Source organism: Chlamydotis macqueenii, chromosome 2, assembly GCF_036417535.1.
Source record: "Chlamydotis macqueenii isolate bChlMac1 chromosome 2, bChlMac1.mat, whole genome shotgun sequence".
Taxonomy (NCBI): domain Eukaryota; kingdom Metazoa; phylum Chordata; class Aves; order Otidiformes; family Otididae; genus Chlamydotis; species Chlamydotis macqueenii.
Window position 1 is genome coordinate 111,604,017 of NC_141557.1, and position 25,788 is coordinate 111,629,804.

The 25,788-nt window shown below is 38.7% G+C and overlaps 1 protein-coding gene across 6 annotated transcripts in view; it reads left to right on the plus strand.

Annotated features, from left to right (window-relative positions):
• The first annotated feature begins 4,167 nt into the window (after positions 1-4,167).
• The window catches only part of LPIN2 (lipin 2), a 43,550-nt gene continuing 21,929 nt past the window's right edge, over positions 4,168-25,788 (plus strand). For 2 of the 6 annotated variants that reach the window (XM_010124939.2, XM_086740681.1), the window contains exons 1-5: positions 13,406-13,736; positions 19,478-19,678; positions 22,704-22,799; positions 23,588-23,886; positions 24,976-25,083. In XM_010124939.2, the coding sequence (XP_010123241.2) occupies positions 13,650-13,736; positions 19,478-19,678; positions 22,704-22,799; positions 23,588-23,886; positions 24,976-25,083 (791 nt within the window). In that variant the 5' untranslated portion in view covers positions 13,406-13,649. Of the gene's footprint in view, positions 4,370-4,763; positions 4,915-13,404; positions 13,737-19,477; positions 19,679-22,703; positions 22,800-23,587; positions 23,887-24,975; positions 25,084-25,788 lie in introns of those variants that run through there. The other 4 variants (XM_086740683.1, XM_086740680.1, XM_086740679.1 and 1 more) reach the window with 4 other exon arrangements.

Consider the following 25,788-nt stretch of genomic DNA (forward strand, 5'->3'; position numbering starts at 1 on the left):
TTCTGATCTCAGAGAAGTTATTCATAGAATCATAGAATGACAGAATGGTTTGGGTTGGAAGGGTCATCTAGTCCAACCCCCTTGCAAGGAGCAGGGACATCTCCAGCCAGATCAGGTTACTCAGAGCCCCGTCCAACCTGGCCTTGAATGTTTCCAGGGATGGGGCATCCACCACCTCTCTGAGCAACCTGTTCCAGTGTTCCACCACCCTCACTGTTAATTTTTTTTTTTCCTAATATCTAATCTGAATCTACCTCCCTCTATTTTGAAACCATTACCCCTTGTCCTGTCACAACAGGCCCTACTGAAGAGTTTTTCCATGTCTTTCTTATAAGCCCTCTTTAGGTACTGGAAGGCCACTATAAGGTCTCCCTGGAGCCTTCTCTTCTCCAGGCTGAACAGCCCCAACTCTCTCAGCCTGTGCTCATAGGAGAGGTGCTCCAGCCCTCTGATCATCTTCGTGGCCCTGAAACACTCTTGAGAGGACATGTGCTAGCTGTGACTAAGATGTAGAGATTAGGAGTTTCTCAGGTTTACTAGAGGTAAAATAGAATAAATAGAGTCTAAACAACAATTTAAAAAAAAGAAGTTGAAGGATATCCTGACTGCTGTAATGGCAGCAGGGGTGATGGTGGGTATGGAGCAAATGATTGAACAAACAATGGTTTCTGGGTCTTATATGCATACAAACAGGCAAAATGTCATAAAAATACCTTATCACTGATGTCAGCTTTTTTGCCTTATGTGGCCAAATACTTTTTTTTTTTTAACTGCTGTAAAAACTAAGGAAAAGATTATTTTTTTCTTTCATCTACAAATGTCAGCAACATCTTGAGCACTCAGGGACCAATGCATGCTGGACACTGGTGCTACATCCCTAGACCTACAGCTCTCCACTATCTGCAAAACCACAAATTTTCAGACTTCACCAAAGCCATGCCTAGCACTCTATATTCTCCCAGACCGGTGACTTGTCCCTGGCACTCTGTATCCTAACCTGCTGGAGACCCTTCATCCTTTCTTGCCTGGCCCTAAGCAGGCTACCTCTCTCACACACTACTGCTGCTAGACATGATCTGGTGGTTGAGCAGCTGGAGAGCCACTAATTTATGTATGGCACTAGGTAACATGCTTTCAAACTATTCCCCCTCCACCAAGAAAAAAAAAATACATATATTAAGCAGTTGCTTTCACCGCACCTTCCTCTGTCCCTTATGGGGAAAATAATATTGATATTTGCGGTGAAAAGGTGAAATTAATGTAAATGAGGTGGCAGATTTCCTGTGGCCTGGAGGCCCTGGTTTGACTACCAGTGAGTTATGGCTCAACAAGGACTGCAAATCATGCATGGATGTAGAGAGATTCCATCGACACCACTACAGTGTGGAACTTCACGCAATCAGAATGGGAACAAATCTCACTCGATACAGCTGTGGAAAATGCAAGCCATTCTTACAGCTTGACTGTAATCTTCTGCAAAAAAGCAGAGAATACAAAATGAAAACACTGGGGGCTGTGGTCTTCTGTAGCCTTCTGATTGCCTGGAGATTATAATTTTGGAATGGAAAAAGTTATCGAAAGGGAAAACATTGTGTTTTCAAATAAATGCTCTTTAATCAGAAGCGCCTATTCCAGGTCTGAAATAGAAAAGTATGACTTATCAATTTGCTGTCCTTTTTTAAGTAGAGATTTTTCTGCCACCCAAGAAGCTAGCCTGCTTTTGGATTAGGTTTAATTTTATAATAGGATCTAGCTTAAAATTTATATTTGAAGACATATGATAGATTTAGCCTCTGCTTCTTATTTCCCTGTGAACAGGACTGTCTGGCGTTGGAAAGAAGAATCCCCTCAAATAAAAAAAAAATCACTTGCTGTTACAACCAGCAAAGACAAGATCAAGGGAACACAAATAAAAATATTCTGTTAGAGCAGCCGCTGGTGTGGTTACCCTCACAAACAAAGCAACCAAGATGCCAAATAAGGAACTCGGTAAAGCAGAGAAATGATCTGTTAGTTGAAGCGCAGACTGTGTGTTTGCAAGAGATGTTATGCTAACGTGGCTAGGTAATTACTATTACAACACTGTTTTCAAATGGGAGGCCTCTTCAAAAAACTCCTACAGCTGAAAAATGGTTGCACTTAAGGGTGGAAAATTGCTCTACCAGTCTGTGTTGCATCCATGTATCCCGAGTCCTGGAAGGTGTTCCAAAATTGACTCAGAATTTCTGACCTGACAATAACATCACCAAAATGGGCAGGCATGAAATCTGACCTTTCTTTCTTTTTACATATGTGTAACGCAGTCACCCTATCCACGTAATTATGTGTTTGTGTCTTCTTCCATGAACTACTTTCTTTAAAAATCCAGCCTACGTGTTATGCAGGGATAGATTTTTTTTTTTTTTAGTTCCAGGCTTAAAGGGATTTAAGTATATTGTTTGTAAATAAGCAAACTCACTGACTATAATCTTTTAGGCAGCTTGTCCCAGGAGGTACAGATGAATAAACAGATCTTATCTCTGCTAAGGACTGATACAAAAGATTGTCAAGGATATTTTTAGAGATATATGGACTATCACAGTAAACTTTGTCTACAAACTACTTAGCATGTCAGCATGTCTTTTTGTCAGTTCCATTGAATACTCTGTTAACTAGCCTGATTTCTTATGTGACAATTACATAAAACCTATGCGAGAACCCAAAATGGCTCTAACACCAGGTGGGACAAAGCCAGCTTTTAACAAAACTCTCGTCAACAGATTGGCAGATGAAAAAGAAACTGGTAGACAAATAAAAGCACTCTAAAGAAGTGTAGCCTGGATAGTGATAAAACTCTTCAGTAGGGCCTGTTGTGACAGGACTAGGGGTAATGGTTTCAAAATAGAGGGAGAGAGATTTAGATTAGATATTAGGAAGAAATTTTTTTACATTGAAGGTGGTGGAACACTGGTACAGGTTGCCCAGAGAGGTGGTGGATGCCCCATCCCTGGAAACGTTCAAGGCCAGGTTGGACGGGGCTCTAAGCAACCTGATCTGGTTGGGGATGTCCCTGCTCCTTGCAGGGGAGTTGGACTAGATGACCTTTGAAGGTCCCTTCCAACCCAAACTATTCTGTGATTCTAAACCACTTAATTCACATTTGTGAAGCCTAAATAGCCAATTATACTACCTCTTTTTTTTTCCTTCTTTCACACTGCAAGTTGTTTGGGGTGAGAATGTTACCCTGTTTCAGTACATATTAGGACTGAGTATCATCTGGGGCCTGCGGGCAGCAGCGTGACTCAAGTAAATAATAACACATCATCAAGGCCACCTCAGTGGGCAGCGACATGAATCACAAAAGCAATGGGCAACGAACCTGCTGACCTGAAATACATATCCAGCCTGCTAGACACGTTTTGATTTTGCCATTCTACACTTTCCTTTTAAAAGAAATAAATACAATTATTTTCCAGCCTCCTCCGGGTAGACTGGTAACTACCAAAAGGATGCAGTGACGGACGGACGAAGCAGCAAACGCCCCGAACGCGGAGCTTCTTTGGGCAGATCCTCGTCACGGGGTGTTAATTCCGAGCCACAGCTCAGCCCACGGCTATAAATAGCTGCGGGGAGCGCCCGGCCGCCCATCGCCTCGGCCCCGCACGGCGGCAGGTAGCCGGGATGCGTCACCCAAGCCGCGACCGGTAACAGCAACGCCGCGGGGCCGGCCCACAGCCTCCCGGGGCGGGGGCCGGGCAAAGAGAGGAGGAGGAGGACGGGTGAGGAAGGCAGGTCCGGGGGAGGCCGCCCGGACCCCACCACGGGTGACTGCCTCAGCAAGCCGGCAGTCGCCACAGCCTCAGCCCCTTCGCCGGCGCCAGTTAAAGCGCCCGCAGCCCCACGCCAACCCCGCTCCCCCCCAGCCCAAGCATGGCACGGCACGGCACGGCACACGACCGCGCCTACGTGCACCGCACCGCACCGCACCGCCGCTCCCGCTCAACCCACGCCCGCCGCGCGCGCACGCGCGCGCCCCTCCTTCCCCTCCCTTCCCGTCCCCGCGTCGCCTCAAGGTCACGTGGCGCCCAGGGCGAGGCGGGATCGCGCCGCTGAGGTGGCGCGCGCGCGCACACTCGCTCGTTTGTCCGCCCGCCCACCCACCCACCCGCGCCGCGGCGGCGCGCCCCCGCCACCCGCCGCCAGCGCGGGTGAGCGGGCGTGCACGCGCTGCACGAACCGTCGCCGCCGCCGCTGCCGCTGCTTGGCGCAGTTCGCATCCAGCCGAGCGCGGCTGCTCCCTGCCCTCCTCACCCCTGCCCCGCGTCCGCTCCCGGGCTGCTCCCCTCCGTCCATTCATCCGTCCCTCGGCCGCCGCCGGGCCTCGCTCGAGGTAAGGGAGAAGGGGCCGCCGCCAAGTCGGCCTGGGGAAGGACGGAGGCGCGCACGGGGGCGGGGTGCCTGCCTGTGTGAGGGAGAGAGAAGCGGAGAGGAGAGGGCGCCGAGCGAGCCCGTGCGGCTGCGGGGGAAGGTGGGTAGCAGAGGGCCTGTCCCCGCTGCCGGCCCGCCATCGCTCCCCTCCCCGAAGAAGGCTCCGAGCAGCGACCGTTGAGCACCACTCCCTCAACCCCCCCTTCCTTAACCGTCACTGAGCACCGGCCGGCCTGCCCGCCCGCCGGCCGTGCCCGCGCTCCCCGCCGCTGCCCTGGGTTCCTCGCAGCCCGGGCTGTCCCAGTGTGGGGGGAAGGGGAGACATCCCTCTCCTCTCCCATCCCCTTGCTGCCGGGCGGACCGGGGTTGGGGAGGCTGCGGCCGCCCTTGGGTGGCCCCGGGAGCTGCTTTCGAGCCTCGCGGTGCCATGGGGGCCGCCGACCCTTTTGAAACGCCGGTGCCGGTGGCTCTGCTTGGCGGCGCGACTCTGACACGTTAAGAATCGCGGTAGGTGCCCTGCTGCCCGAGCTCCGTACCCCTAAACTCCGGCTGTTAACTTGAGTACCTGCGGGACACTCCTCCTTTGGTTTTTTTTTCTGTTTATCCCTACTGGTATAGAGAACGCGAAATGTCAGTCACTGGAAGTACGCTGTCTACATTTTTTGTGTATGTGTTTGAGTTTTTGCCAAGCGGACGTCTAAATTAATTTGAGTGAACTGCATTTTCCTTCTCGTTAAGTGGTTACTGAGTACATGTAGCAGACATCAATGATTTTTAACAGAGCAAGACAATAAGCTGTTTAAACGTGCGCATTTCTAGCAAAATGGTATTATATTAATGTCTTGGCTGCATTTTGTATGTGTACATTGTCTGCTTACTTTTTTTCCAAACAAAATTTCATTGTTGTTGTGGCAGATAATTTGTTAGTCGTATGCCATAATGGTATATGGTATTATTTCAAATACGGTCGGAGGAAAAGATGATACACTCCTACAGAATTCAGTTGTTTGTTTTTTGGGTTTTGTTTGTTTGTTTGTTTTTGGTTTTTTTATACTTTATAATAGCATTTCTCAGGGTGGTTTTGAATACGGAGCTCTTAATGATGCCAAATGTATTGAAAGAGGAAAAAATGTGTAGTGTTATACGCATTTTAAGAATGTGCAGATATTCATTAGTCAGAATGAAAAATCCTAAGTCACAAAATACCTTCACTTTGTGTTACTGAAAGTGTGGGCATGTCAGTCACTCAGTAGATACCTAACAATTTTTTGTATGTGTAGTAGGCAACTAGCTCTAGCCAGGACCATCAGTTGTGCTGTCATGGTTTAGCCCCAGCCAGCAACTAAGCACCACACCTGGTGGGATGAGGGAGAAAATCGGAAGAGTAAAAATGAGAAAACTTGTGGGTTGAAATAAAGAAAATTTAACAGGCAAAGCAAAAGCTGTGCACGCAACCAAAGCAAAACAAAGAATTAATTCACTGCTTCCCATTGGCAGGCAGGTGTCCAGCCATCTCCAGGAAAGCAGGGCTCCATCACGAATAAGGGTTACTTGGGAAGACAAAGTGGCATTCCTCTGAATGTCCTCCCCTTTCCTTCTTCTTCCTCCAGCTCTATATGCTGAGCATGACCTCATACAGTAGGGGATATCCCTTTGGTCAGTTGAGGTCAGCTGTTCTGCCTGTGTCCCCTCCCAGCTTCTTGTGCACCCCCAGTCTACTCACTGGTGGGGTGAGAAGCAGAAACGGCCTTGACTCTGTGTAAGCACTGCTCAGCAGTAACTACAACATCCCTGTGTTATCAACACTGTTTTCAGCACAAATCCAAAACATAGGCCCATAGTAGCTGCTATGAAGAAAATTAGCTCTATCCCAGACAAAGCTGGCACATATACCTTCTAAACCCTGCTGTAGTTTCTTTGCATCCCAGAACATACAAGAATGTAGACAATTTCACCATCTCTTACAAAAATCAAGGAGGATCTCTTTACTTGAGTGGAGTAATGGAATGATCTGTGAGGTGCTCTGTAAAAACATTACTGTTATATAGCAGAATATTAAACTGATAAGCTAAAGTTAAAAAGTTCTTAAATGAACTCAGCATGTCATGAACTTTTAATGAAATGCTGTCTTATCTGGTATTACTTTTAATTACAGTAGGGACAAATAGTGCTAAAAGGCTCTTGTAACCAATTACAGTGTTAATTTTTACACTCGTAGCGTAACTTTTCAGTTAAGCATATAAAATATTTGGTTTTTTTAAGCCTGTAAAAGAAATGGTGTCTGAACTTGTCTTATTCTTAGTACTTAACATTTTGATTTGTTACAAAATTAAGTTTAGTTCTTTGTTATTATTTATTTGGAAGACAGAAATGTAAAATGTTCTGGTTTCGCAGTGCAGAAGCATTTCTTTCCACTAGTGTAAAGTCATGATCAATTATGGGGAAACAGAAACTGTGCTTACTGCACTTGACACCTCCTTATGTATCCTGAGGCCCAGAATAGCCCTGCTTTGCATTGCGTGCTTTGTGACTTGGTCGCTGCCACAGAGAACTTGCAGTCTAGATCAGACAGAGCTGAAAGGATTTTGTTTAAACACGCACTGGGAAACTGTCAAAGCTAGAGGTTAAATTAGTTGCATTTGTTTCTCTCTTCCTGGAAGATGTTTACGTGGTTAATACTCCAGATCACAATTTTCTTTTTTTTTTCCAGTCTTTTACATCTTAAGTGCAAGATTGCAACATATAGGAAAACAGACTGTTCTTCAAGATGTGTGTGTGATTGTAAGATATCTGTGCTGAATTACACTACTACTTTTTGTTTCTTTTTGTAAAATAGCTTTGGCTTATATATAAATAACTTTTAATCATTGTTTATATCATAGATTGCAAATATATTATAGGTAACTGTCTGAAAAGGGATGTAAGAACACTTTGTGTTGTGAGATTCAGTGCTGCGTGGTACATTTGCACATGTCCGCAGTTAAAAAGCTTTCGGGTTCATACAAAACAGCAGGTAATATGTTTGTGATCAAATCCAGGTCTAAAGCGTATACATTAGATATCTTCATCCCATACTGGGCAAATTCTGAGAACATAACATAGTGGTATACTGTATCCTGATGATTTTTGCATTGTGGCAGTGCTGATCAGGGGTACTTTATGAACCTTTGATCTCATTGAAGTTGCATTTTAAGGTTCTACAGTAACACAAAGATGTCATCTATGTAAATATCTTACTACTATATAGGTAAGCAGAGATTTTTAAAAATTGTAAATAAAATGATCCACTTCAAAGAGTAGACGTGTTGCTGCTTTTGCAAAGAATGTTTCACTTAAAAATGAGGTTTTAGTCTGCCTAGCTGCCATCTCGTCTTGGTTGTTACACTCTAGAGTGTAGTAACAGTAAACAGCTTGCATTTCAGTTTATGCAGGCAGGCTGATTTAACATCGAACTGTCATGTGGGGCTAGATTGTGTTTGTGTTGGAGCTTAAGCACACTTTGGGGGAGATTGATTGATTGATTTATTTATTTAAATTTTGCTAGAAATTTAATTTTTTTTCTTGTGTTTATATTTCAAGGAGATTTGCAAGTAAAGGATGCTAGCTTCCCCTTCTGAGTTAAGTATTTTATTCTTATCAGTCTCTTTCACCTTTGCAGTAATGTAATTTGACATTAACTGCCAGAAGTTGTCCTAAGTCATTCTTTTACCAAAAACTAAGGGTCTCTTCCTCATTGCTGCTATCTGTACTGAGTGAATGGATAAGATCTTTAACTGAGAAACTGGCCCATATCTTTATCCAAAGTGCTTAAGTTCGGTACCAGGAATGTAAATAAGCCAAGTAATAATAGAAAAGTCTTCGGTGTACCAGGTGACATATTTGTGTTGGTCTATGTGGCTGAAGTCAGCATGTGCTAAGACAGTCTTAGGCCATGTCTTTAGGCTTACTTGTCTTTTTTTCAGACTGCATAACTGTCTCCTCAGGAGATGTACTTCCTCTGGATTGATGGTTATGAAAGGCCTTTTAAAGGAAATGTGTAAAGGATTCTTTGCAAAATTCTTTCAATGAAGTACTTTCAATAATGAATTGTAGCTGAGATCCCATTATAGATGGAAGTAATTTTCTCTCATTTGACTAGCACTAGAATTTAGTTTGTGATGTGAACTCAAATACAATGAGTTTTTTTAAAAAATTACGTAGTGGGAAGGAAGCTGTTCGTTCCCTAAATGAATAGTATGTGTGTTAACACAAACAAGAAATCTCTGACACTGCTTTACAGGTTTGTCCTGTCCCATATAGATGTGCAGACATGCAATTGTGTGCTAGGGGTGAACAGATGTATCCTTCAGACAGATGTGATCTTTGTGTTCATTAAAACTCAATAATGCAGGTAGATCATGTTTGGTGAATGACTAAGCATATGCTGCTTTGCTCAGCTGTATCTCATGCTATGAATACCTTTGTGTGGGAATTCTGTAAGACTAGCATTTTTACCTGATTTTCTGATAAAATTGCCAATGCCAATTAAATTTCTGGGTGGTGTTCTATTTTGGTATATGTTCCTCAGTTCAACAATATGGAGAGTCTATCAAGTAAAAAAGATGTATTGTTTATATACACTACATCTAGAACTTTTTGGGTATTCCATACATGCATTTCTCTGAATAAGTATACTTCTGTTCTTTCTTGTCAACCTGAAGATATGTACTAGTCTCAGATCTTACATTGATGTATCCATTCTAAAGGTAACCAAATTATTCACCACTAATAGATCAGGATGCATTTCCCGCTTAAATACACACTGTTTTCTTTTGCTTTGACTTTTAAATCCTGGAAGACTGTAAGAAAATATAAACACATCTGAGGCAGGTCACTGGCTGGAAAGAAACCTTTTTACATGGAGACAATAGAAAGATAAGGGATTGCTCATCGGGGAAATATTTAGTGCTTACTAGAAACATAGAGGAAAAGCTTCATCTGCTTTGTCTCATTGTATGCAAAAATGAGATAGATGGAATTTCTGTACAGAAACTTTGATTTCTGTGGTATGTGTCTAGAACTAAGTTCAACCAAGGATGATGTGGCTGTAGAAGAGTCTGTACTGCTGGAAATAGTTGGGTCAAGTGTAGCAAGCACTTCTGTGGGATATGCCCGTGCAGATTCCAAAGGGGTGCACTCTTGGATTAGCCAGTTACTTCTTTTCAGTACCTTGAAAAAAGTTAAGGTCTTCACATACATAAGAACTTTTTGTGTGTAACCTAAGTTTTTGATTGAACTCGTCATTTTAACAGTAAAATTCACTTTATGTTCTTGCTGAAGTTCATATGTAAACAGAAAAAAAAGTTACTTTTTTTTTTTTTTGCAAAAAAAAAAAAGAAGAAAATGCTCAAATTAATACAAGGAAAGATGCTATAATACTGGAATCAGATGATTCATAGTAGATCACACAGATATAACTGTTGACACATTACGTAAGGGCCAAGTCCAAGTAAACTGCGGATTTCCTGTCTTGCTATCTTGTTTGGTTTTGTTTTTTTTTTCCGTAGAGATAAAAAAATAACTTAAGCTTCTCTGAAGAAATTCAAATTTGAATGGCTCTTGACTCTTCCTGACAGGAGATCCTGAAGGCATTGAATTTACCATCTTGCGTCATAGATGGAAACCTAGACATCTGATTTTATTAATTTTTTAACCACCAATTTAGTGTGCAAGGCATTGCTTGAAAACAGATGACACTGCCTTTTAGTCTTTTTCAGTATTTTTCAGCAGAACTTGATTTTTTAGTTGCACATAACTTTGCTAAAATGGAAAATTTCATTCAAAGTTATGTTCTAACCTCCTTCAGTCTTTATATGGAAAATTTTAGCAAGTATTCATTTTTTTTTGTAAGAAATGAAACTTGATGGTATGTTTCCACTCTACTAGAGGAAAAACTAGCTGTTTTCTCATAGAAAAATTCTCCAGTCCCTTTCAGAGGGGATCTGAGGCAGATGGTTTTCCTTCAGTATGTTTTGTTATTCATGTGTAAATTTATTTTAATTTGGCAAAGTTATTAGCCTTTGAATTAGGTTTAAAAGTCTATAATGAGAATGGATAGTCTTTTGCAGTTAAAAGTAACAAAGATGCTGTATTGTATGTATTTTATTACAAGCATGAAAGAGCAGAACTTCATTTCCAGTTTCAGTAAGTAGATGCTTAAGACTAGGGCTAGGATCAAGAACTTGGGTGCAGGAAATTGTTTTCAATCCCAGTCTGATTTTCATAATTTTCAATCCCAGTCTAATTTTTGTCATCTATAGGAGAATTGGGAAACCTTCTGCTTTGTTTGCACCCAATAGACAAAGTGTAAAAAGTGCATGAAAATAAAGAAGTGTGGTGGAATTCAGGAGTCAGAGTTGAGGCCGGAGGGAAAGGGCAGATGGGGTGTGAGATGGAGAACTGTGGTACTTAAGTCTTAGCTGATAGTAAGTAAAATGATTTGGGGCAGGATGGAGTGCCGGAGACATACAGGACATGAAGGAAGGTTTTCCCATGCTAAGTGTATCTATTAGGATATGTTAATTGAACAAGGATTCTCATTCATTTGTCTCAGCAAATTTATGCTGATCTCAGGGAGCTGTGGTTGTGTACTGATAGAAGCTCAAGTGTATAGGAATTCTGCTTCCTTCTTTTCAGGACTGAGAATGACATGTACTGATCTGGGGATAAGTTCTACTGTCCCTATACAGTACAATCAAATCCCTTAAATGGAATTTTCACAGGCAATCAGACTTTTTTTTTTTTTTTTTTTGTAATGATCACATGGAATATGTAAACCTGATTAGCAGCTACAAATGCAGCCTGTGGAAGCAATGTTTGGAATGCAGAGAGGTTTGGAATATGCAAAGAGGTAAAAAGTGGAGGGAAACTATGCCAAGTCAAGTTTTAACTGCGCTAAAACTCCCTGTATTTTTAATTCCTAATCTCCTGGCCTGAGTTTTGCATTGTGTGGGTGAAGAAAATAATACTGTGTCTCTGGGATGCTGTAAAACTGAATGAATGCAATCAAATATATTCTGAAGGTTCCTATAGAAAAGTACAATTTAAAAATGGAATCGTATTTCCCATCAGGGATTTTAATCAATGGAGCAATGGGATAAGATGTGTAGACACACAAAGAGCAGAGAAAAAAAAAAAAAGAACATAGGATGATGACAGATCTTTGTCAGCAACATTAACTGGCATGAAGCTAGTGCAAAAACTCATGTGCTTTCTGAGGCTAAGTCACAGTAAAGTCAAGTCTACCCATGCGAAAGGGCTGGATTAAGGTTGCATGAAAAATGTCTTCTAATACTTCTAAATTTGGAGTATTTGCTTTTCAAAACTAAAGCTAATTTTCCTGTTTAAATTGTAAGTAAATAACATAGTACTTAAACTTAGAGAATTATGTTTTATTTACCTGATTAATATTGAGAAATAAAAGATGAGGAAGCTTACTAAATGTGCAAAGCTTATTACCTGTCTAAATCTTACCTTATTGCCTGTGCAGTGATCGCACTTTATTCTGTGTTCTAGAAAGGCTGTCTTCTAAAGCACTTTTATAAGATTTGAAGAAAATAATGTCAGTGAAATACTGAACAAAGCTGAAATAGAATAGATACAACAAAGTTGTACACAAAAAAAAATAATGTACAGCTAAGTCAAAACTGTTTGAAAAGACTGTCTTACAAAGCTGTCTTCCGTTCTGCTCATAACTTTGTGAATTTTACCATATTTTAATGGAACGCACATGATAAAGGAATGATGAACAAGCAGAGGAAAATTGAGTGTGTCTAGTAATTCTTAATATCCTATAAAAATACTTGTCATGTCTGCTAACAAAACCAGAAACTTTTCCTCTGAAGAGCCACATGAAATATGAACTTAAGTGGTGTATAGAAAAGGGCCCAGAGATGGTAGCAGTTTATTGCGACCTTACTGCAGGTGTTGCAATCCCAACACTCAATTTAATGATCAATCATCAAGACTGATTCAGTTTTGGCCTTGAGTGTAGTTTGTTAATTATTTTGGAAACCTAGAAGCCGTTTGACTGCATCCAGTAATATGATTAATTGTCCTTGCATCCGAGCCTGCTGCTTAAATTTACAAAACTTAGAGGAGGATAGAATGAAGATGGTAGTAGGATTCTAGATTATCCTTTAGTTTGTAATTCCAGAAGTAGTCCTCCACAGTCTTCTGTAGCAGCGACAAAGTAACACTGCGGGATGGGGAGGAGATGTGTGGGTTTAAGGTGAAAGGAATATGTCTATGATGAGGGAACATTAATGGTCCTCGGAGAATATCTCTCCTATTCAGACGCAGAATTGTTTCCTTATACTACTACACTTCCTCAGTTACTTTACCTAGCCGTGATACTATTTAGAGAAGTAATGACATTTCAAAATTTCTCACATCAGAAATTAATTCTTATTCTCAGTCATGGACATAGGTGTACAATAAACTGCTATGTGTTATCCATACACCCAAATTATACTGCTTTGACAATTCAGTTTAAAGAAAGTACAAATATTTCCACAGGAGAAAATGTTTATTTTGATGTGCATTGTTTTCCTATGGCTTACACCAGGTGGATTGTCTCTTTATTATTATAATGCAGTTTCAAAAAGGGGGAGAAATAGCCCACAAATACCAAACTGTGAAAAGTCATCAAGTTTGTCCTATCAAACATGACAAGCTAGCCCAGTGAGACAGAGGGGGCAGGCACGTGGAGTGGCAGGAGGCTGGACTAGGACTTTGAATGCTGCTACAGGTGGTAGAGTTGCAACAGTGGGCGAAAAGTCTCTGAGTGAGCTAATGTAGACTTTGCTTAAGAATCATTAACTAAATCCCTGTTTCTTTTCGTGGGAGCCTCAGCTACAGTCATGTGACCTGATGTAAAACAAGATCATTACCTATCAGTGCAAACATATGGCAAAGTCTGCCCATGTTATTACTTATCTCAAAGAGCGCAAGAGGGCTGTGACATTTCAAGCAAAGCCTATTGGTGAGGGAGTTTCTATGTGAGCTTTCTTAAAGAAGCGCTTCCTTTTTAATCATAATACTGCGTGGGAAGTATACCAGGCATTTTTTCTTTAAAAGACCAGAAGATTTACATAATTCTTCTGCTTCTATGGAAAGAGGAGAAATACTGATACAACATTATGTTAGGGCTGTAAGCTTTGTGTTTACCTGTGCTGTGGAAAGTTAGTTTCCTGTTTTCTGAGATGCATTTCTCGGAAAAGGATGGTTTTGAAGATGACTTCAGTAGAAGCGTTGTTGCTGATCATGAAAGAGTTCCTTCTGGAATCTTGGTGAGTTTGACAGATTTATTACTAAGTATGGGTATATAATTTCCTGTAGCCTAGTTAAAATACGTAAAAATTAACTGCCTGCGTTTAATAGTATGTGGAAGACTTTAATTAGGCATTCAACACACTTTGTTTCCCATTTTTGTGCCATAAGTGCTCTGTGCAGTACTAGGAGCAGTCCTAAACCCCAATTAAAATCTTCACTTAGGAGCAAAGATGTTTTTGTTTGCTTCTTTTTGCTGAGTAGACCTGATGCTACAGTGGTCCTGTTTCAAATGGTCTCTTCCCCCCACCCTGCCCAAGTCTTGTCAGGGTACAAAATAGAAACTAGTAAAATACTTAAATAAAGATTTTCTCTGGTTAAGCAAAGTTCCTGCCTCATAAATACATATGCATGCAAACATAGGCAAGATGAGATAAATTAAGAGAAGCCATTGCTGTGCATGATTTTTATTTTGTTTTTCTACCTAATCTCTTGAAACAAATGCAACTTCTTTACTGTTCACATCATGTGGCATTAGACTATCTTTTAATCCTCTAAATGTATCTCAAAATAAGTGGGATGTATAAATATCTACTCTTTTGTAAGCTAAGATCTACATTTAGGTAACTTTTTTTTTGTTGCAGTGATAGTTAAAATTAATGCCCTCTAAAGCTGTATCTCTCTAAAGCAATCTGATTGCTTGCCTTTGAATAACTTGCACTCTTTCTGTTGTTGAACTGGGCACTTGTAGTGTTCATGTTCATGAGTGCTGGCTTTAAGAACTCAAAAAGTGCAGTTTATCTTTATGAAAGCAATACTCCACATGCCCAGAAATCACACATTTGTGAATAGCCTTTTGATTATATCTTGCATTTATATATGGATATTAATGAATAACATTAAGAAGTTGTTCAAGAAAACATGTTGGTTTTGTAGCAGCTAAAATAACATATTTGTTAATGGTATATATATGTAATTCCTATCCGCAAAATGAGCTGCTCAAATTATGCTAATGTAAGCATTTCGTCGTGATGAGTTTTGAAAATTTGGCATCTATACTTAATCTGAGCTGTAGTACTGTTTAATCATTATTTCTGAGAGCCATTCTATTCCTCATTGCTGTAACAATGGAAGTCAACCAACATGTACAGGATTAATTTTAGTTTAACTGATTTGAGTATTTAATAGATGGAGGCACAAAATTTTATTTTTAGTTATTGAACTTCCAAAGTAGATATTTTATTTTCTTATTTTGTATTTATTTTTACATGCTCTATCTCAAAACAAGCAAAGCAAAAAAAAAAAAAAAAAAAGCAGTTTAGGTTTCTGCCTTCTTGTGGTGGAATGGCTTCTTGCCAGGAAAAAAAAAAAAAAAATCTTTAGTATGATACAGGCCAGACAGATCCTTTTCCCTGTTCCAATTACAGTTGCAGTTAGCTTAGTAGTATTAATATATTTAGCTATAAGATTTTTTTGCAAACTAGGTAGCATTGCATAAACATTCAAAAATCAATTTATCTGGAGCCTCAGAAGTCACAAAAAGTGTGTTTTCTGCTGTAAGACCTTATGTATTGATAGCCTTTTAATTTGCTGTCCTAGAAGCAGCTAGGTGGTGAGCTACATTAGCTTTTATGCAGAGTTCTAGAGTTTGACTGCATTAGGTAGTGTATATTCTCTGGATAGCGAAATAAATAAAACTTCAAAGGTGAACAATATTGTGAAATGTTGCTGCATTGCCCTTCCTGTAGCTTGTCTTGTCCATCAAACTTCTATCTTGAATTGCAGAACTGGAAATTGGCATGCTTTTTAGATTCTTATAGCAGGTTATGAAGGCATACTGCTCTCTGGTTTTCTCTTCTTTCAGGACAATGACATTTAACAAATGCTTACTAAGTATGAAATAAAGCGTTATCGAGAAAATACTTTGTCTCACCTCTTATTCTGTGATCAGGCTATTGTATTTGCAAGAGTCAACACAATAGCTTTTTACATTGTTCCTCTCTGTAGTCAGATTCAGGACTGCTCACCACAAGTTTTCCAACAATATACGATAAAACTTAAAGCAAAAAAAAAAAAACCCCAAATTTTTAAAATCTCTGAGCTGGGATTCTCTTGACGTTTGAGATACATTAAACATCTCAAGTTTCTCAGGTATGTAGTGACACTATTTCTATTTGATCATTTGCTTGCTATAGTTTGAACTTTTCTTAAATAACATGTTTATCTTAGCAAGTGAACCATTGTATTAAAGCTGAATTACAACCTGATAATAATATAAATTGGTTTCTGATCTACAATTTTGCTTACTTACAATGTATGAAACAATGTTTGCATTAAGACTTGGATCATAAAAGCCTCTTTCCGTATAAACATTGTTTTGAATACTCAGTAGGTTGAAAAGTTCATATCTTTTCACACGAAGAGGTTATTCTGTTTATGTATGATCATGAAAGTGGCTGTGCGGTAAGCTACAGAAATATACCTCAGATCTATAAGAGAGATAACTTGTGCTACAGAAAAGCAAGAATATGTAAATAGGTGAATGCTTCAGTCTTGTGGGTTTTTTTTTTTTTGTGATTTTTCTGTGGTTAGACAAGGTCAGTTAACATGTATGTGAGGAAAACTAGATTATTTATCAACTGAACTCAAGCCTTAGCAGTTGGTGTGAAATTCTGATCTTTTAAACAGGCACTACTTAAATGATGGAGGATTTCTTGCTGTTGTCCACTTCTTAAGTCCTATTCAATGAAATTACATATGTGGAATGGAGACTCTGTTAAGGACTTCTATTCCTGCTTGTGCCAAGCATTTCTTTTAATAAATTCAGTCTCCTTGGTGACATGACACCAACTTTTCTTCACAAGCCAGTACCATAGACTCTTCTTGGAAGTGGCCAAGGTGCAGCTGTGAATGATAATGACTATGTGTTAGAGAGTTTTTCCTAAGATTGAGAATAAAGATTCACTGTCATTGTACGGGAAGACTAATTGCTTAAACAGTAAAGCAGAGATATTGCTACCTTTCTATCTTGGATTACAGCTCCATGAGATGCAGCAAATATCTCAGTTATCAAAAGGAAGATGTTCAGTTCCCTGCTCTAGCCTTTTTTTTTTTCCTAGCTCTCTGGTGCTTCTGTGTGCCTCATCACTCACGGTGTCTGTCAGGTTCTTCTTCATGATACTAACCCCCTGGAACCACCACCACCACCAAAAAAAATGGTGGACTTCTGCCAGTTGTGTCAGTGAGCTAAAAACAGTTCATGAAGAGGGCCAGATGGGGAAGGGTTCAATTGAGACCTCCACATTTTAGCCATAGTGAGCTATTATTTCATTAGCAAGCAGTCAGTTTTATAGTAGTACATGAAACTACTTAGAGATTAAACTGCGTTTTATTAATCACTAATGTTGGTAGGGAGTCCATTCTACTAATCTCGTTAGTCACTCAGTAACAGTCTGTTCTTACTGTCTTCATCAGCCATACTGTACAAAAGCTACGGGAGAAAATTCTATAGCTTATTACCAGGTGTAGTGATTCTGCGGATGACTTCAAAACAGTTTTAAATCTGTATTAGAAAACCCACATCTTCCTTTTTAAATCTTGTGGAGAGGAAGGATTTCCCCCCTCCCCAAAAAGTCTAATATCATTAGGTAATGTATGTTAGGCCTGAGATGGAGAAAAATACTTCTGTAGCTGCTCTAAGTCTGTGAAAGTAGTTTTAGATTTCCTGTATGTTCACAATTATATTGGTACTGTTAGGTGCTATGAAAATAGCTTCCATTTGAATGAATGCAATACACCCTGTGTTACTCTAAGGAAGACTTTGAAGGCCCACAACAGAAATAATTGATTAATTACCTAGATAATGAAAGCAGTAACAGGAGGAAGAACTCTTGTAGTGCAATATGTTTTTGTTTGGAGGCATTAAGAAAAATCCTAAACCTTGTTCAGAGGCTAATGAAAATAGTTTAGCAAATAGACAAAGAAATCCACTGTAGACTTTTTAATAGAAATATAATTTTTACAATTTAAGCCCCGTTGTATATTCAGGGTTGTGTGTTTTGCTTGTTTGCAGTGGCTGTTTGTTTTCCCAAATAATACCATTAACTTCAGTGGCATGCGATTGCTTGGATGTATTTGAAAGGAGCTTGTAGCGGTCTCTTGGGTGGGAGGTGGGAAAAGGCAGAATGAGAAAGGGTTGCACTTAGGTTTCCGTTAGAACACCTTCACAGTTTTCCCTCTTCTTTCTATTAAAGCTCAGATGTTCTGAGAAATCTTTGGGCTTTTCTTATTGGCAGTCATAGTTCACATTTGTATTCTTAGTCTGAAAGATTTGCATTTATTCAAAATTCATTAATTCGCTTAAGTATTTTTAATGGATTAGACAGAATGTTCGATAAGTGGTTCTATGTGTTCTTGCTTCTTGTTTGACTATAGCATAATCTTCTTATTGTGTGTGTTTTCCTTTTCTTGTATTCTATCCTGAACTGCTCGTTCTCATCTGGAAAGATTCCTTCACCTAGACTGCATATTGTTCTTTATCAATTTTCTGATGTCAGGAGTATGAATAACCACAAAAAAAAAAAAACTGTAAAAGATTTGTTTTTTCTGGACTGAAACTTTGTGAAACTTGTGGAAAGTAGTTGGCGGGTAAGATAACTCTTTACACACTCATGCAATATATTATTTTAAATGTAAACTTGGTTAAGACTTGCTTTTCCCATATGAAAATGTAGTATTTGGAATTTATTGTTTATTCTTTAGGTGTAATTTTTGTGGAAATAGTGGTTCTTAGCTGGTAAGTCGTCTGCTTCTTGGGAAGAAGTGTGTTCAGGACAAGGTTATGTTGCTAGGTTCACTGTGTTTTTGCAGAGCAAGCTTTCCTTCAACAGCTGTTTAAAATGCAGGTACATACAAGTGTTGTTAAGCTGTTTAGAGACATATACATTGTAACTATGGATGATACTTATTGTAGTTTTATGTAACCAAAAATGAATGGGAGAGTCTCATAACTTAGGCATCACCTACCACAGGTGGAAGTATTGCTCATCCCAGTTTTAACTTCTGAATGGCAGTGGTTTTCAGCAAGGATTTTTATAAGCTCATGATTTTTATATTGCAAGAGGTTTTATACTTGTTTAACAACAAATAAATTCACTGGTGGTGTGCTTTCCTTATGTAGGAAGAAAACTGGATTTCCTCCATACTTGTTTTCACTACACTCGTTCTCAAACTCCTCTCATTCCCATTAGATCCAGCCATTTTTAAAATATAGAGCTGTAAAATAATAGTTACATGCAGTACACTCTACATAACTTTTCCTGACTTTTTAGATTTTTTTTTTTTGCATTGTTATGTATAGATCTCTCCGTTTTCAATAGAGCATCGGTTGTATTAAATAGGCAGTCTTCAGAGAGTGTCTTTTTAGCTTATCTGGGTAATTAAGCATCACTTGAATCTAGACTTTGGGGTTTAAATATGGCGTGCTTCAAAATTTAATTTAAAATATTTAAATAATTATAGATTGAAGTTGATTATTAAGAGTTGGTTTTGTAACTTTTTGGAGACTGTTAGTAATAGAAAAATTGACTCAAAATTCTGTTGACTCTTGAAGGCATTTGTGTAAAGCTTGTTACAATGATTAGAGTAATTGATAAATGACGTTGCACATCTGTTTAGATGTTTTTTTAAAACATGATTTTAAAAAACTTTTAATGTTTAAAAAATTTATTTACTTTTTTTTTTTTTTCTTCCTCTCCTGTAGTCTCAGACTATGAACTACGTAGGACAACTTGCAGGACAAGTCCTGGTAACTGTGAAGGAGCTGTACAAAGGCATTAATCAGGCTACGCTTTCAGGATGCATTGATGTCATTGTGGTCCGGCAACAGGATGGTACATACCAGTGTTCCCCTTTTCATGTCCGATTTGGGAAGCTTGGTGTATTGCGCTCTAAAGAAAAAGTGGTAAGTTCAGAAAGTGGGCCAAACCAAAGTTTTGAATGCCAATGCATTCCCCTTTTTCCCCTCTTCCTTCCTTCCCCAGCCCCCAACATACCCAGTTAGCAGGCTGATTTAGTACAGAGCAGTTTCTCATATATACTGCACAGTGTGATAGTTTTAAAATGCGAAACAGAACTTCCTGTTGTAGTCTAAGGACTCTGCAAAAAAAATACTGTGAAAGAAAAGCTTTGACAGCTCTTGAGCTATGCAAAAAGAATAATACAAACATATAGACTTCACAGTCTTAAACTGTTTACATGCCTATTCGTTTATTTGTTTAAGTATGCTGGGAAAGAAATGCTTAATGCTGTTTAACTGATCCCTGATGTTGCAAGCAACTATTTTTGGAATGTCTGGAGAACAAATAGAGCATGTCTTAAGGGTTGGTGACCTATCATAAATATTACTGTTTGTTAGCTCTATTCAAGACTGATACACAGTAGAAAATGCAGTTATTCATACCCACAAGCAAATAAAAACTGGGACTGAAGCTTCATTCCTATATGGGCATATTGAAAGAGAACCTGGTATAATTCCCTGTCCGGCCAGTCTGAGACTGTGGTGCTACCTGAGCAGATTGTCCTGCCATCCCCTTTCCATAGGCTTTAGCAATTGTGCCTAGGGAATGAGTTGGACTGGGTTGTAAATTTGACTGAAAAATGCACCTATTGTGGGGGGACTTTACATTACTGTCAGTAGGGAGTACTGTGTATGGCAGTGTTGCCTGTGAGTGTTCTACCAAAAAAAAGATGGATTGATTTAGACAGATTGTAAAACCTTAGGATTATATGCTGCTTTTCTAAGAAGTGAAAGGACACTGCAGAAGACTACCTCCATCTTTATATTTTGGTTGTAAAAGGAGAATGAGGTGCAACTAAAAGCAGTTATGTTAGGAGGTTTTTTTGTTAATGATCATACTGGGAGTTACATGCATTAAAGTTGTACATTTATCCTAGTAACACAGGCTAGCAACAGTTTTCTTGTTTCATTTTTTTGTTTTGATTTCCCACTGCTAGTGTTTTTTCTTAATGAGCACGCTGATGACAAAAAGTTGATTTTCCTTAACAATTCTGCAACGGATTACATTACAGTTTTTCAGGAAGGTGGTATAGCTGTACTTTTTCTAATGTCTGAGCAATTGAGATACACATAGAACGGGAGTGATCTGAAACTTGAGCTTGGCAAATGTCTTTAATGACAATTCTGAGAACCTGAACCAAATCTGAGAGGATTTCAGCTTCTGAATACCTCTAAAAAGCTGTTGAATGGTAGAAATATCTGTTCTTGGTACCTGCTATACTAGGCTGTCAGCATAGTTTTCAGCTTTTGCTTGAGTGGAGGACTCAAGGGAGCTTCTTGCTCCCTTCATCCTTGGAGTTGCCGTTCTACATTTCAGTATTCTCTCAATGAAGAGAGTCAAATGAATGCTGATAACTGTGTTAAGCACACATTTTTCTCTGGCATGTTATGAGTCTAAGACCAACTGGTAGTCTCAGGATGTATGGTAATGCAAAATAAGTATAGAGCTGAAGCACAGATATGCATAAGATATACTGAAGTCTCCAGAAACGAGTGTGAGGTATAGGTACTAAAATCAGGGATTTTTGTCTGTCTAAATCAGCATAAAGAAAAGGCTGGAAAAAAGAAACACTAAGATAACTTTTCTTTTTTTAAAAAAAATTCATGTTGCTGAGTTGGAAACTCAGGAAAATATTTTAAGAATAAACTGTTTCCAATAGTGAAATAAATATTATTTGCAGATCAAAACCTTTCAGTTCTTGTGGGGGGAAAAAAAAAAGCTAATGTCTTAAGGATTTGCATGTAGTCCCCATGCATATTTGGTTATCTACCTGTAATTTATCATCTCCTGTGATTGGGTTTTCTTGGTTAATGATTCTTCTCATAAACAGGCAAATAATGAAGTGGATTAGGATGCATGGATACTGTCTTTCGTTAGAACTGTGGTGGTTTTTTTCCTTGGCAATCCATGTGCTAATCTCAAGATTAGTCCTTTTTGTCTGGCCATTTCATATCACGATAACTATAAATATGAGTATTCATGTCATAATACTAGCTGTATAGCTTGGGGTGTAATTTTTTCTTTTGTACTGGCAGGAAACTAGAACTTGAATAATGTACGTGTTGGATATCTCATAGCAATTATAGTATTTAACTTAGTCTCCTTTTGACAAAAATGTCTAAACTATATATAACCTGAAATGCCGTTGGCATTTTCTACAGTAAGACAAGTCCATTGTGTTTCTATCTGATGTATATTAAGTTATTTTTAATTAGCTAGGCTGAATGCAATTATATAGATGCCATTAGATAAGCACATTTACTGAAAAATAAGGTAATTTTATCTGAATATTCAACACATTTTGTTTGGAAAAATTTGGAATGGAACATAACTGGATGCCCAAGATTTCACAAAGAGGAGAAGGTAGAAGAGATGTATCTTGGTTTTAGACTTTTTTTTTTTTCTCTTATTTCATACATGTGAGGAAGGATAATTTCTCCCTCCTGTGCAATGTAATCTAAGTTAAAGTACCTTTTTATGAGAACATTCTTCCTCTGGCGAAAGCGCTGTGGTTGCAGAAGGGTTGTAGCCCTATGTCGTATCCCCATAAATTCACAAGCAGGAAAATCTGAGTTAACTGAGTTGCAGAAAATAATCACGGCAAATCTTTATCCCATTGAAACAAAGCCTGCCTTCAGGAGGTGTAAGATTCAGTCTTCAGATGTTTTGGGTATTTTTATTTTTCCAATTTTGCTTGTAGGTGTTAAGTTCTCTGCTAGGAGCATGATGTATTTTGCAGGCTAACAAAATAAAGATTATTGTTATAACAGACTTCCTTCAAAAAGCAGAGGGAGGAGAAAGAGACATGATTATACAGGGGAACAAAGTTTACTCTCAGAGCTAAGTGGGCCTTCAGACCAGTGTTTCCTCTATGATTAATTATTTACATTAAATTGTTTCTTTCCACAGATCGATATAGAAATTAATGGTGATGCTGTTGATCTTCATATGAAACTGGGTGACAATGGAGAAGCTTTCTTTGTACAAGAAACCGAGGAGGAAAATGTAAGGACTTTGTGGTTCATGATAGCTACAATACAGTGTTAACAGAGTAATCTGTTAAAAACTCTTTGTGTAGTGTTGGCAATATTGTAGCTTTTATGAAAGCTGGATTTTCTGTGACTGAATCTTAACATCACTTTCATATGCTGCCAAGATGCTTGGTGTTTTGTACAATTCTGCTACCAGTGATAAGAAAGTAACTAATTCTTTTTTTCAATTAGAGCATTATTTTAAAGATTTGTTGAATTTTTTTTTTTAACTTATTTTAGTATATTTGTTCTTGTTGACTGCAGTTAAACAGATTGCAGTGCCTTATAATAATTCTTGCCTTAAGTTCTTGTAGCTTGTGTTACTGACCTCTGTACTAATAAAAGTTGTCTATTTTTACATCTTTTTAATTTGCCTTATAATTTTTAGGACAGTTTTTCACAATTTTATCTGTGAAACTTCCACTGGTTAAAAGTAACTTATTTGACTTGAGAATTCCAATGCAGTAATCAATTTCCCAATAACTTATTCCAACTGGGAGCTAATGAATCTCTGAAAAACAGGAATAATGGTTCAGTTTTAGTCTGATTTCCTAAGGGTAGGGGGCCTACGTTCTGAACTTTTTGTAATCCCTCTAGTGAACTTGGTTCCTTTCTGGGTATCAGCCTTATACCACTGGGCTACTGTATGGTTTCCTGTCTAAATATAGATGCAAATTTTGATCTGTAGCTGACAGCTATCCTGTATGCACAAAACAAAGTAAAAAAAAATTAGTCCATTATTTTATTTTTTTTTTTACTTAGGAAAAAGTTCCTGCGTATTTGGCAACATCTCCAATACCCACTGAAGACCAATTTTTTAAAGACACTGACAATCACTTGAAATCTGGTGAAAATGAGAGGACATGTGCAAACTCAGAAATTCCACACTCAGTGGAAACAGAGAGTGTATTCACCCCAGGTTCTGTGAAAAAGAAAAAAAGAAGAAGAAAGAAATACAAACAAGATAGCAGGAAGGAAGATCAGATCTCTTCTACTGGGACGGAAGAGATTTTTGAAATGGAAATAAGCTCAGATGATGAAAAAAGTGTTCAACCCCTAAGGTAAACTATCAAATACTTGCTATCTGCTTTCACTGTTATCACTGAACATTTGAAAGAGAAGAGTGTTACAATGTGAAAGGAAGATTTTTGTGAAAGAATGCTGTTTTCTTGTGAATAGCAAGTATATGCAGGACTGAAAAAATACATTGTAGTAATGGAAGCCCAGAAACAGTAAGTTCGTGGCTATGTATCTGTTAGTGGAGTCCATATGCAGTCATTCCAGTGGACTATAGAGACAGGAAATAAAATGCCTTGCAATAGGCATACACCGTTTTCTTGCCGGCTAAAGATACGGTTGTGAAAAAAAAGTTCATAAGCTTTCTTTTCACATCCTGTGAGGAGGTAAGGTGATATCAGCAAGTTTGTTTTGCTTTGAGGGTTTTTTTTGGATTTTTTTTTTTTTTAAGTTATAAATGTGTGGCTCTGAAAAAAAAAAAAAAAAAAGGAAAAAATAGAAACTGAGCTATTATTAGACATAGCTTCAGATTTCAAATCGGAACTGGGAAAGGAAAAAGGAGGGTGATGTTCCAAGAGGAAGGTCAAAAATTCAGCCACAGTTACCAGTGTGTAGTGTCTTGTCTAGTTCCATTCTTACAAAGTGGAAAACAAGCTGTTTCCTGTTCCTTGGGAAAACCCATTTCCAAGTGTTTGTGCAACTTTAAAAAAATATGTGCTTTATCTTTTCTAGCTATGATTTAGATATGTTAGTAGTGCTTGACTTACCTCAAGTAATACCAGGAGGACCGAGATTAGCGTGTACAGTCAGAAGTAGAGGGCATTATTTCTCTAGTGCTAAGGATGTTAAACAGTTAAAGTAGTTATCTGTCTCTAAAAGCTTATGTATTTGTTTAACCATATATGAAGTAGCTAAGTATAATAAGAAGGGGTAGCACTGTTTATAAATGTTGTAAAATAAATAGCTTAGAATCGATAGTTTATATATACATTATGTTATATAAAGGTGTTTTGCAAACAATTCTTTATATATTTCTTCCTATTCATCTTGGATTTTTAATAACATACAAGTAACTTTTCTAACTGTAATGCAGATTTCTTACAGCTGACTTCATGTCTTGTGTATCTCCACAGAGGATCATCAAATTCATCACCAAAAGGTGAAGAACAGAAAGAATCTTTGGTTTATCACTCAAAGGATCATTACCCCTTATCTGACGGGGACTGGTCACCTCTGGAGAAGTAAGTCACTTTGTAATGCCATCATACATATCATGATGAACAATTATTCTCCCTGATCTGTGTGAAATTACCAAGCTTCCCTAAGTTTTGTGATATCAAATGCAGCATTTGATACTTACTTGGAACTTTCTTCTCTGCTATATATATTAAGCAATATTTGTGTCTTTTTTCTTTTTTTTTTTTTTTTTCTCCTCCTCAAATGAAAAAAAAGCTTTCTTACTAAGATTCACTATTAAAGAAAGAAAATACAGTTAATAAGATTTCCTTAGGTTGAGAAGGGTATGGAAAATGAGCATGTTCCCTATGATTCACCCTAGCATAAGCAATGCTTCATATACCATAAAGCTGGTGCTGAGTATGTAAGTTAGAATTTGCCAGAGTTAGCAAATTACTCAAGGTAAAACTAGGTCTTAAACCTGAATCATATTCCACTCCAGAACAGAGAACTTGCTTCTTCATAGAATCACAGAATGGTTTGGGTTGCAAGGGACCTTTAAAGGTCATCTAGTCCAACCCCCCTGCAAGCGGGGACATCTCCAACCAGATCAGATTGCTCAGAGCCCTGTCCAGCCTGGCCTTGAATGTTTCCAGGGATGTGGCATCAGCCACCTCTCTGGGCAACCCGTTCTAGTGTTTCACCACTCTTTGTTAGAAATTTCTTCCTAGTTACTGGAATACTAAGCCAGAGATACCAGAAACATCAGT